Source organism: Podarcis liolepis (assembly GCF_965112155.1).
Source record: "Podarcis liolepis genome assembly, chromosome: 18".
NCBI lineage: Eukaryota > Metazoa > Chordata > Lepidosauria > Squamata > Lacertidae > Podarcis > Podarcis liolepis.
Genome location: NC_139572.1, coordinates 6999458 through 7012753, shown reverse-complemented (window position 1 = coordinate 7012753; position 13296 = coordinate 6999458). Strand labels below are relative to the sequence as shown.

The following is a 13296-nucleotide window of genomic DNA, read 5'->3' as shown; positions in this document are numbered from 1 at the left end:
ATTCATTTAAGTTCTCTTCTTTTGTTTGTTGGTTTAATTTCTATATTGTGTAAGCTCTGCTCCCTGTTCCAAAGAGTAGTAACTGACCTTAGCCAAGCCTTGACTGGAGTACAATGGATTTTATTGCGTTGTCCAGGATATGACACATTGTGCCCTGATGTTGAGTGGATCACCAGATTACGAGTGAGCCAGCAACAAGATTAGCATTGGAGGGAAGCAATGAGACGATGTCAGATAGTTGTATTCCCTGCCTGCCAAACCTTTTCAGAGGAGGCATCTTATGCTCAGTCAGGAAGGAAGAGCGAGAGGCCTCCTCCTCCAACTCTGGTTCCTCCCATTCAGGTCCTCCTCCTCCAACTCTGGTTCCTCCCATTCAGATCCTCCTCCTCCAACTCTGGTTCCTCCCATTCAGGTCCTCCTCCTCCAACTCTGGTTCCTCCCATTCAGGTCCTCCTCCTCCTACTCAGGTTCCTCCCATTCACGCCCCCATTTATAGAGCAAAACCAAGATCAGATGGGAAGTGAAAATAATTGACAGAACAGCCACTGGTAAAGCATTTAGATTCATTAGCTAAGATTGCATCCTACTTAGACTTTCATCTCTCCAGGCTAGTGGAAAGCTTGTGGTTCGAGGACCCAATCCCCCCCAAAGTGGAATGAATGCACAAGGACACGTGATATAAGGTTAATGGGCAAGAAAAGGCCACAACTTTATTGATTACAGCAAGTGAAAAGGTATTGGCTTAGGCATTGTACTACGCCAGCTGACTCCACCCCCTCAGAGAGGGGTGAGTCTGAAACAAGGGGGGCTTATTCACCAGTAGGTGGAGCCTATTGATGCTAATCCAACTATAGGCTCTCCCCTGATGTCACCGAGGGTCGTGCCATGGCCTCCTGCCAAGCAGGCATCGGACCGAATACACGACCGCCAGATTCCTTTAACGGAATACCCAAAAATTGAAGGCATAGGCGATGGCCACACCTAGCCCTTCGACACCACAACACATTATTCCAATGCCTAACCTACCCACCAATACCATGAAAGTTGTGATGATTGCTACGAGGTAGGCGAAAAAACCAAAAAGCCTAATGCCAAATGGAAAAATTCCTACCAGCCCCCCGGACAACCATGGCGACCAACCTAAGGTCCATAGCAAGGCCAAGGAAAACGAAGACCCTGAGCTCAAAGGGAGTGGAGGGTGGGTGAATCGCGACGGGACGGCGAAGAGTGAGGCCGAGGAGGGGCTGGCGCCACAGCATTTAGGCTGCTGTACACGCCCCCTCGGAGGCACCTGGTTGGGTGCCTGCCGATGGGCGTGGGCGCCAGCCAGGTGAGTGGGAGGCAAGGGGCTAACGCCCCCCGCTAGAGGCGGAGCTCGGGCTCCCGCCCACAACCACTCCCCTCTCTTCCAGGAGGAGAGTCTTTACTAAACACTTATTCTTATAGCAATTCAACCTGTAGCAATCCAATGAAGGCTCCTATATAATTTTAATAATTAAGGTCCCAAGAAAGCTGACTGGGTTATTTATGTATGCAGCCACAGCAGCTAGAACTTTATATGCAGAGAAGTGGAAAGAGGGAGGATTCGTTTATGAAACCGGGGGAATATGCTGAAATGGTGAAATTACCTGCTAAACTAAGAGGACATGAGGATGAATCTTTTCAGGAAGAATGGAGACCATTGATATTTGTCAAACTATCATCCATACATGAAGTCAAAGGCAGGATTTGAAATCTAAGCAGCGGATTACTGAAATACGACATTGGGGCTTCGATAATAAAAACATGTTTTTTAAAACATCTGATAAAAAGAAGTAATAAAAACCAACATAGAGAAGGGGGGGTGGGGAGTCAAGAAGAAATTGGGGGGGGTGTTGTTTTGTTTTAAGCTGTATACGAAGAGAAGTGATTGGAATATCTGTGGAGACTTAATAATAATTATTTTTCTAATGTAGTAAAGAAAGCATTCACCCAGATTCTTAGGAAGTTGAGGTAATTTGATTCTGTTTTATTGTTTTAACTTTTGGAAGGCCTCCTCCTCCAACTCTGGTTCTTCCCATTCAGGTCCTTCTCCACCAACTCTGGTTCCTCCCATTCATGTCCCCATTTATAGAGCAAAACCAAGGTCAGATGGGCAAGTGAAAATAATTGACAGAACAGCCACGGATGAAGCATTTAGAATAGGTTAATTAGCCAAGATTGCATCCTACTTAAACTTTCAACACTTCAAATTGGTGGAAAGCTTACTAAGTTCTCAGTCTTATAGCAATTCAACCTGTAGAATTCCAATGAAGGGTGCATTATAAAATTAATAAATAAAGGTCCTAAGAAAGCTGACTAGTTTATGTATGTCTGCAACCACAGCAGCTAGAGCTTTATATGCACAGAAATGGAAAGAGTTCCCCACCAAGGAGGAATGGCTTATGAAACTGGTGGAAAATGCTGAAATGGTGAAATTACCTGCTAAAATTACCATCCAAAATTACCATCCAAAATGATGGATTGTTTAAGGAAGAATGGAGACCACGGATATATTATCTGTCAAACCATCATCCATACATGAAGTCAAAGGCAGAGGATTATTGAAATACGACATGGGGGCTTACATAATAAAAGCATATATATTTTAAAACATCTGATAAAAAGGAGTAATAAAAACAAACATCGAGAAAGGAGAGGTGGGGAGTCAAGAAGAAATTATGTATTTATTTTTACAAATTGTATAAGAAGAAAAGTGTTTTGAAATATCTATGGTGACTTTATTAAATTTAATTTTTTTAAAAATATATTTTTATTAAGGAGCCATCCAGATTCTTAGGAAGTTGAGGTAATATGAGTTTGTTTTATTATTTTAACTTTTTGTATGTTCTGAAGTAAGTTTGTAAACTTTTTTATGATTGTCCTGCCTTATCTTTACGTAAAGCGCTTTGGGAGTTATTGGCCTAACCGTGTGATACGTGGATTATATGAAACAGATGAAATGAGTAAGTAAGTAAGTAAGTAAGGAGTAAATGCTAATAAATAAATGGATAAAGAATAATAAAACTGCTAGAATGCTAGCCTGGTGCAACGCGCTTGGCGCCTCAATGTACCTGCTCTTTCTTACATATATTGCCCCCACCTCACTGAACCACCCTTGAAACCAATGCTAACTATCCCAGAGTATTTTGTTTGGGACCTAGGTTTGGGGAATAACCAGTGAGCTGGAGTCTCAAGCCGATGTTTTTAAAATAACAATAAAGATTTATTTTAAAACAAGGTAGTATAATACAAGTGGAGAAACTTAGGTTACTTCAATAATAATACGCTAGTTCACTTCATTTTCACAGGTTTGAGCTTTATAGTTTGGTTCCTTTCTAAGGTGGTACTTTCCTTCAGTTGAAGGTAAAGGGACCCCTAACAGTTAAGTCCAGTCGCGGACGACTCTGGGGTTGCGGCACTCATCTCGCTTTATTGGCCGAGGGAGCCAGCGTTTGTCCGCAGGTCATGTGGCCAGCATGTCTGGGTCATGTGGCCAGCATGACTAAGCTGCTTCTGGAGAACCAGAGCAGTGCACGGAAACGCCGTTTACCTTCCCACTGGAGCGGTACCTATTTATTTACTTGCACTTTGATGTTCTTTCAAACTGCTAGGTTGGCAGGAGCAGGGACCGAGCAACGGGAGCTCACCCTGTTGCGGGGATTCGAACCAGCGACCTAGGCAAGCCCTAGGCTCTTTGGTTTAGACCATAGCACCACCCGCGTCCCTCTTTTCCTTCAGTTACCCACCCCTTTAACCAGCTCCTGAGGGACTTTCAGTAGCAGTCTTAAGGGTTCACCACACGCACCCTTCCTTCACTGGGTTTTGGAAGTCTCTTCTTTCCTCAGAAGAGTCTCTCCCCTCCAGACTAGTTTGAGACCTAAGTAGACCTCAGCTCCTACTTCTGTCTCAGCCTCAGTCTCCCAGCAAGATCTGGTCCTATTACTCCCACAGGACACTACACTCAGACACTACACTCAGTCCTTCACTATACAGTGGAGTGGACGTTTTCTCCATAACCAACTCAGCCTCCTCAACACTCTTTGTATATCAACCTGACTCCTATCCTATCTCCCTACCTAACTCCCAACCTCCTTCCTCAACCAGCTCAACTCAACCAACCACACCACCCTCAACAGCCCAACTCCCTGTCTCCCTCCAACGCCTCTCTTTTTAAACTCTCCCTCCTGGAACCACAGCCAATCAGAGGCTGCCGTTCTTTCACCATTTCCTGGCAGGAAAAAAAAGAAAAAAAGAAATACTTATGGAACCAACTTTTCCGTCACACCTGGCTTCTGCACACACAATTGTTTACAAGTAGAGAAGTTTCTGCTCAAAGACGAGGAGCAAGTTGACTCCATGTGCAACAGAAGTTCTCCTTCCGCAGAACATGTCAAAGGGGAAGGGAGAGTCAAGTTCAGAGCAACATTTCTCCCCTCAACCAACCCCAGAGAGCTTCCCTCTGCTGGAGAAGCCTTTCAAAGATGGGGTGGAAATTCACTTGTAGTGGCTTTGAAGCCACCAAGCCGCTACTTCCCTTCAGGGAGAGAACCAGAAGGGAGCGGCAGGAATCAAGCAGACCAGACCCACCCAAGGTGGCCAGAGATGGGCTTGAGAAAACCCTCCCCATCGCCGGCTCCACCAGTCTCTGTCTCCAGCAGCCTCCAGGAAACAAGATCCCACCACCAGGTATCCCGTTCACAGTACTGAGGATTCTCAGCATTCTCCATTTATTCCTTCATATTTATTTACTTGTTGAATCGATATACCGCCCTATGCCTGGAGGCCTCAGGGGGGTTCAGAGAGCAAAATCAAAATATAAAACCACAATATATATAATCAAAATAAAAAACTACTACTCAATAACAGCCTCTGCCCTCCCCCCAAATTTTAAAAGAGCTTAGGATGCCTGGGATTCAAGGCTGGGACTCCTTCATCTGGCTGTTGTCCATCCCTGACTGTCCCACCTCTTCTTAAAACCCCCCAATGAATCATAGAATGGGAGACTTGGAAAGGGACCCCAAGGTCATCTAGTCCAACCCTCTGCAATGCTGGAATCTCAGCTAAAGCATCCCTAACAGATGGCCATCCCACCTCTGCTTCAAAGCCTCCAAGGAAGGAGAGTCCATGGTCGGATCCAGCTCCTTCTTTGTGGTTTTGAGCAAAGTTCAGGCCAAACTTCCAACTTCCAAACACACCCCTTGACTTCTGCCCATCCTGTTTTTCTCCCGCTCTGCACCTGCCGCTTGAGCCATTCAAGAATCCAGAAAGTTAGTGTGATGAAACTTATATCTGGAATTAGCCAAACTAAGAGAATCAATAAGAAATCATTCAGGAAAAAGAATGGGATGTTTATTAAAATTACATGATGAAATATGGTTCCAGTAGTAGATAGGTAGCCGTGTTGGTCTGCCATAGTCAAAATAAAAAAATTCCTTCCAGTAGCACCTTAAAGACCAACTAAGTTAGTTCTTGGTATGAGCTTTCGTGTGCATGCACACTTCTTCAGATACACGAAAGCTCATACTAAGAACTAACTTAGTTGGTCTTTAAGGTGCTACTGGAAGGAATTTTTTTATTTTGATGATGAAATATGTTTCCCATGATTACTCTTGGTGGAGCATAGATTAAAGTCCACAGAGTTAAGAGAATGGTCTTTTGTAGAATAAGAACAGACACAGAAATTTTAAGAAATGAGGAATTAGGAACCGTATAGCGATGGAAGGAAGTCATTAACAAAGATCTGGTCCTATTACTAGCAGCCCAGACCCACCCAAAGTGGCCAGAGATGGGCTTGAGAAAACCCTCCCCATCGCAGGCTCCACCAGTCTCTGTCTCTAGCAGCCTCCAGGAAACAAGATCCCACCACCAGGTATCCCGTTGACAGTACTGAGGATTCTCAGCATTCTCCATTTATTCCTTCATATTTATTTACTTGTTGAATCTATATACCGCCCTATGCCTAGAGGCCTCAGGGGGGTTCAGAGAGCAAAATCAAAATATAAAACCACAATATATATAATCAAAATAGAAACAACAACCCAATCACAGCCTCTGCCCTCCAACCACATTTTAAAAGGGCTTAGGATGCCTGGGATTCACGGCTGGGACTTCTTCATCTGGCTGTTGTCCATCCCTGATTCTCCCACCTCTTCTTAAAACCCCCCAATGAATCATAGAATGGGAGACTTGGAAAGGGACCCCAAGGTCCTCTACTCCAACCCTCTGCAATGCTGGAATCTCAGCTAAAGAATCCCAACAGATAGCCATCCAACCTCTGCTTCAAAACGTCCAAGGAAGGAGAGTCCATGGTCGGATCCAGCTCCTTCTTTGTGGTCTTGAGCAAAGTTCAGGCCAAACTTCCAACTCCCAAACACACCCCTTGACTTCTGTGCACCATGTTTTTCTCCAGCTCTGCACCTGCCGCTTGAGCTAGTCAAGACTCCAGAAAGTTATTGTGATGAAACTTATTCCACTTGGAATAATCAAAATTATAGTCATCTCATCTGGTGAAAGCCCAGGAGATATTTCTGGAGATTGCATGAGGCTCGGAAAGCAACCGCAGCATGACAATATTAATTGCGCTGTGACTGCGAAAGAAAAAGTTGGTGCAGAGAATATTTCCTGTGTTGGAGACAGACTGAGTCAAGATGCAGAGCTGGCGAAAGAGGGGTGTGCCTGCCTTGTGCTTCCTAGCTCAGAAGGTATAGTTGAAAACCACCCAGCCTGGCAAAGCCCACCCAGTCTGGTCTTGCAAGAGTCTTTGGGTTCTTCTGCTTCACCTCCTTGGCAGGTAAGAGGAGGAGGAGGCAGAGCCAGAATGAGATCCCTGCTCCTTCTGTTGCTGCTTCTGCTGCTCATGATGCCCTTTGGAGACTGCGGGAACCACAAGGCGAAATGCCCCTTGAATCTGGTCAGGGATGAAACGGATGCTCGCAATTACTACCGGCCTGGAGACTTTCTCATCAGTGGGATCATATCTCCAAAACGCTTTCGTACAGAAACTGCATACGTCTTTTCTCAGACACCCTTCACCAGGACTGAAGGGTATGTACTTATATACAGATGGTTTCATGGTCCTCCAGTCCTTCTAGTGGTTCCTATTTATCAAGGAAATAGCCCCTTCCTCAGGGCTGGGGAGCCAAGGGCTGGTGTTGCAGTACTACCCTGCCCTGACCATTGGGCTTGCTGTTGGAGGAGCTGGGAGCTGGGGAGGGGTGTCTAGTCAAAGATTCTAGTAAAGGGGGGGTGCTCATTCGTGTAGTTTCTGATCCAGAATATGGACAAAATTATCATTTTACCACACACTCAAACCTGCAAGCCACCAGGCCCCATATGTAACTAAAAGGGGACTGAGGTATTTGGTGCTTCTCTTCCGTCAATAAAATTGTCTCTTATCTACCTTTGGTCCAGCCCGTTGGAAGAAGCCAAAGACCAGTGCAAAAAAAGCAGCCTTTGCAGCAAATTCCCAGTATATCACAATTTTTGAGGGGCGCCTTCATTTCTTACTCATAAAACCATAGTAGAAAAGAATCATAGAGCTGTAGAGATGGAAGGGACCCGGAGGAATCTCACCTGAAGCATCCATGACACATGGTCACCTTCGGAGGGAGTCTGTTCCACTGTTGAACAGCTCTATGTGCTGTTTGCATCAAAGCTCCGGTCATGGAGCAGAGATCTCCAAATTTTTGTTCTATGCTAGACAGGAAAAGGTTTGATATTAATGCAAAAGGATAAATAAATACTAATCTTTGTGGATCATATAATGCTTCCTCCCCCCATTCATATGAATATAAGTTTCACTCTTTTTAAATAATTCATTTATTGCAGGGGGGCAACTAGGTTCCTCCGGCACGTGTTGTCTTTCCTGTTCACCATCCAAGAGATCAACCAGGATCTCAGGCTCTTACCCAACATCACCCTGGGCTACAACATCTATGAGAACTATTTCGATGCAAGGATGACTTCGGACGCCATGCTAGAGCTGCTTGCAAGCAGTGGATGCAATATTCCCAATTATAACTGTGGAGAACAGAATCACCTGCTGGCTGTTCTTGAAGGAGGCAACAGTTTCATCTCAAGAGTGATTTCAGCCTTGTCAGGCATCTACAAAATCCCACAGGTAAGTAGTGGAAGAGCATGGAAGCACAGAGAATTTCAACTGCATAAAATTCTACTTTCTCTTTGGATAGGTCAAGCAGGGATATTTTTAAAAATGGAAAAATGCTGAGCTATGAATCCAACATCCCCTTTTCAAAACTGAGCCTTCACCAACTTGACACCTCCAGATCTTTCAGACTACAACTCCCATCAGCCTCAGCCAGCAGAGATTTAGATGTCAGTCATTTCATATGATTAAATACCCATTATGATGAAAGTAAAATAAATTGCTGATCTTTTGCTTTCCTTGCTAGATCAGTTATGGCTTCACTGCCCAGGTTCTCGAAGGTAAAACCCTGTTCCCTTTTGTCTACCGGATGACTCCCAAAGAGGAAAGTCAGCACCAGGGGATTGTTGAATTGCTCCTGCATTTTGGATGGACATGGATTGGCCTCTTCACTCCAGACAATGACAGTGGAGAAAGATTTCTGAGCGCTGTGAAACCTCTGCTGCTCAGCAAAGGGATCTGCATTGCTTTATCAAAAATTATACCAGAAAATGATATAAATCAATCTATCAGGCCTGGGGAACCTTTTTTCCTATGGAGACAAGTTGGGGTATTTGTTTCCTATATAACTACTGCACTGGATATCCTAATACTCATGGCAATAAACATGCTATATGAGAAGGAAATAGGGGCGAAAGTCTGGGTCACAACAGCTTTGCTAGAAATCAGAATTGGCTTTCACCTCAAACCAAATACGTTCCAGCACCTCCATGGTTCTCTGTCCTTTGCAATTCAGACTGGAATAAGGAGCAGCAAAGGTGACAAATTGCAGACCAATCTTGTGGATTATTTCAATCAAGCATTTCCGTGTTCATATTCAAAGCATCTGTTGTCCGTGAAAGGCAGGATAAGATGCAGAGAGGAGGAGAAACTGCAGCCATTGCCCCAAGCGGAGCATGAGAGAGCCCTGTCTCTAGACAGCTATGGTAATTACATCAATGTTCAAGCTGTGGCTCAGGCCTTGCATGCTTCGCTTTCATCTAGATCCCAGAGGAGGCTGATGGTGGAGGAAGGAGAGCAATGGGGACCCCAAAGGCTACAGCCGTGGCAGGTATTTCCTTCCCGGTTTTGCAAACTGCAGTCCACACAGATGCTGATCTTGACTGTGGATAGACCTGCAAAATATCATAGTTACTATTAGTACTAGTAATAGTAGCATACAGCACAACATTTCTCTGATGAAAATAGAGACGTCCCATAATGATAATTTTACTGTTGACACCCCGGGGCTTTTTTCAGGGGGGAACTCGCTGGAACTCAGTTTTGGCACCTTTCAGGTGGGTGCCATTGCCATTCTCAGAGGGAGGTGTTCATGGTGAGTTCCGGCACCTTCATTTCTAGAAAAAGAGCACTGTTTACACATCTTCTTCAGTCGCCTCAGCACTCTGGGCAGCTCCCAACATAAAGAAATTCATACTAAAATACTAAACATATTAAAAATTCCCAATATAGGATTAGACGGCTTGTGGCTTGAATAACTCCACATCCACCAACATTTCTCCAAAGAAAATTGGGACATTCTAAGGAAAAGTGGGAAATTCCAGGATCAAATGAAAAACTGTCTCTAATTCAGTGACATCTCTGGAAAATTGGAGCACTTGCAGGGTCTGTAGTAATAAAAATGGCTGAATAGGAATTCCAGTCTACATGAGATACACGCAGGCCCCAAATCAGAAGAGGTTGAAGTGAGTAGGACTGAAATATCCATCTTGGCTTCCCGGTTTCTTAATGCTGCTGCTTTCCCCTGTCATTCCAGCTTCACCCTTTCTTAAGAGAAATCCGGTGTCTGAATACTTCCAGAGGCAGGCTGTGCTTGGATGAGAACTGGGAGCTACCGGCGGACTTCAATATTATGAACTGGGTGATGTCTCCCAATAAGTCTCGCGACCTTGTGAAAATTGGGAATATAAGGAGAGAGACATCTGCTGGCATAAAGTTCACCATTAACCCAGAAGCCATTGAGTGGAACAAGAAATTCAATAAGGTAGGGTAAATCACAGAGGGAGAAGGCTAGGAGATGCTTATTATGTTTTTCCTTAAACAACCGCTGAAAAATGACCATATCAGGTTGACCAATGGTGTCTTGACCCTCAATAGCAGCTGCAACCAACACTCCTTTCCACAGCAGTTTAGATAGGAAGGGAATTTGGGGTGCTCAAAGAAAGGATAGAGCCCAGAGGTACTCAGAGAAGACACCAGAATCTTCGACAGAAAGGACAACGTAGATAAGAAGAAAAGGGAAAGCCCCTAGTAAAAGTGAACTATTGGGCTTTCATACAAGCAGAAGGATGGTAATTTATTTTAGAAATGATAATTACTGATTTAAGAGGATTTTTAAATTTGTGTAGTAAGCTCACTTGTAGATGTTGCAAATGTTAAACTATTGTATGTGCAGGAATTGAGAAGTGCACAGCTGTTGGTGAAGGAGGAAAAGTTAAAAAAAAAACCCTATTGTAATGTAAGGTTAATGTTAAGAAATGACATTTAAACTAAAAATAACTAGGGAAATAGATCAGCAACAAGAGGAAACCTTGCTTGCCTCAAGAAGAGAGTGAGGGAAACCAATATTTGGAAAAGTCATATTAAATTTGTCTTTATTAGTGGTTGAGAGATTATCAGAATCCTGAACAATGGGGAAATCACATTTTGGACTCCATTGCCATTTTCTTTGAAGATTTATTAAGCAGGGAAGCAGGTAAACGGAGAAGAGGAAACAGAGTTCTGTGGCGCAAACCTCAGTTGTCCTGAACTAATTATGAAGAACAAGATATTCTGGTCGCCCCAATGGTCAGTGGGGGTTGAAAATACCTTGATGAGGGGGTCAAAGGCTGTAGTCCAGAGATCCGTTTAAATTCACTCCATGTGTGAATTAAGGTAAAGGTAACGGGACCCCTGACCATTAGGTCCAGTCGTGGCCGACTCTGGGGTTGCGGTGCTCATCTCGATTTATTGGCCGAGGGAGCCGGCGTACAGCTTCCGGGTCAGGAGGGCAGCATGACTAAGCCGCTTCTGGCGAACCAGAGCAGCACCCGGAATCTCCATTTACCTTCCCGCCGGAGCGGTACCTATTTATCTACTTGCACTTTTGACGTGCTTTTGAACTGCTAGGTTGGCCGGAGCAGGGACTGAGCAACGGGAGCTCACCCCGTCATGGGGATTCAAACCGCCGACCTTCTGATCGACCTTCTGTTTTAAGAATCAGATGTGCCACCAGCGTCCCTATGAGTGAATTACATACCCACAAATACTCCTAACTGTTCCTCTTTGTTGCACCTTCTTGTCTTTCTGGTTAGGCCGTACCTCGTTCCAGGTGTACAGAAAGATGTCGACCTGGATACGCCAAGGTGGTTCTAGAAGGAAAGCCCATTTGCTGCTATGCTTGTGCTCGGTGTGCGGAAGGGACCTTCTCCGCCCAGGAAGGTGGGTGACTCCAAGGGGGAAGGTATTTCTGGAGAGAGTAAACACAGGGCAGAAATTCAGTCTCACACACTTTTTGTGAGAATTCTGCAGACATTGTGGAATGTGGCTCCTTCCTCAATTTCTTTAGGATTAATCGCCTTTATTACATCCTGGAAGAGAGTTGAAAGGAATGATCATAAGGAAGAAATCTCTAGGATTTCTTCAAAATGTAATCGAGTTCAGATCATTAGGGATGTAAGTGATGCTGCAGCCACTCTTTTTCTCTTCCCCAGATGCAGAACATTGCACCAAATGCTCAGAAGATCACCATTCAAACAAGGACAGAGATCATTGTGTCCCCAAGATTATCACCTTCCTGACTTATGGAGAATATTTAGGAATGTTTTTAGCTTCCGTTGCCCTCTTCTTATGTATAACAGCAGGCACTGTGTTGGGAATCTTAATAAAATACAAGGAAACTCCCATAGTCAAAGCCAACAACCGGGACCTCTCCTACATCCTGCTCGTCTCCCTCCTGCTTTCCTTTCTGTCCTCCTTCCTCTTCATCGGGCGCCCAAGGAAAGAGACCTGCCTTCTCCGACAAACGGCCTTCAGCATCATCTTCTCAGTTGCTGTTTCTTCTGTCTTGGCAAAGACCATCACGGTGGTGCTGGCCTTCCTGGCCACAAAGCCCGGGAAGAGGGTGAGGAGATGGCTGGGCAAGAGTCTGGCCAACTCCATTGTCATCTCCTGTTCTGGGGGGCAAGTTCTCATCTGCACCATCTGGCTGGGCTCTTCTCCCCCATTCCCAGAGCCCGACATGCGCTCCCAGGTGGAAGAGATCATCCTGCAATGCAACGAAGGGTCTGTGGCCATGTTCTACGTTGCCCTCGGCTACCTGGGCTTCTTGGCTGCCACCTGTTTCACGGTGGCTTTCCTAGCCAGGAAGCTGCCTGGCTCCTTCAACGAAGCCAAGCTGATCACCTTCAGCATGCTGGTCTTCTGCAGTGTTTGGGTGTCTTTTGTGCCCACCTACCTGAGCACCAAGGGCAAGTACATGGTGGCCGTGCAGATCTTCTCTATGTTGGCCTCCAGTGCTGGGCTTCTGGGCTGCATCTTCCTTCCCAAGTGCTACATTATTGTGCTGAGGCCTGATCTGAACACAAAGGAGCACCTGACAACCAGAAATTAAGGGGACATATGATTCTTAAAATAGTCCATGTTCCTGATGTCCAAAAGTGCCTAAAAGAAATACACCTGATCATCCATGTTGCTCCTTCTCCACCTCTGAAAGAGATTATGTTCCTTCTTAGCCCAGGTTTTGTGTAGTCCTGTTCACATGAACTGTAAGATGGGAGGAAATGTTTTGTTACCTTGCTTTGCCAAGGACTACTATGAGTCTTGATGTACTGCCCTTAGTTTGTAAACTATTATCTTTTTAAAAAATTGTGTTTTGGGAACTTATATTTATCTCACAACAAGATAGGCTGGAGGGAGAGGAGTTAGGTTTTTGAGTCTGTTTGCTTTGTCATGACTACCTATTAACCATATCATTTCTTTTTTTTAATTTCTTTTTATTAAGTTTCATATACATAACCAAAAAAGGACAACAAATCAGCCGTTACAAAAAATAAAAAAATAAAAAAGTTACAAATGTCCAAATATAACGTAAAGCTCTTATCCGTTTCCATTACAGTTATTTGCCTTCACAT

The 13296-nt window shown here is 44.6% G+C and overlaps 1 protein-coding gene and 1 long non-coding RNA gene across 6 annotated transcripts in view; one reads left to right on the top strand and one right to left on the bottom strand.

Moving 5' to 3' along the window:
* LOC310697595 overlaps nucleotides 1-13296 on the bottom strand; it is a 99532-nt gene that overhangs the window by 39408 nt on the left and 46828 nt on the right. For 3 of the 5 annotated variants that reach the window (XR_014521071.1, XR_014521072.1, XR_014521073.1), the window contains one exon: nucleotides 7594-7716. The exons of 1 other annotated variant lie outside the window; for it this stretch is intronic. This is a non-coding gene — a long non-coding RNA (uncharacterized lncRNA). Of the gene's footprint in view, nucleotides 1-87; nucleotides 354-7593; nucleotides 7717-13296 lie in introns of those variants that run through there. One more of the 5 variants, XR_014521075.1, reaches the window with a different exon arrangement.
* LOC310697169 (vomeronasal type-2 receptor 26-like) lies at nucleotides 7838-12835 on the top strand (the record flags this gene model as incomplete). The annotated part of the gene is made up of 5 exons (XM_083483485.1): nucleotides 7838-8140; nucleotides 8433-9236; nucleotides 9942-10169; nucleotides 11479-11605; nucleotides 11878-12835. Coding segments are annotated over 5 exons (2361 nt in total), but the record flags the coding sequence as incomplete, so codon positions are not given.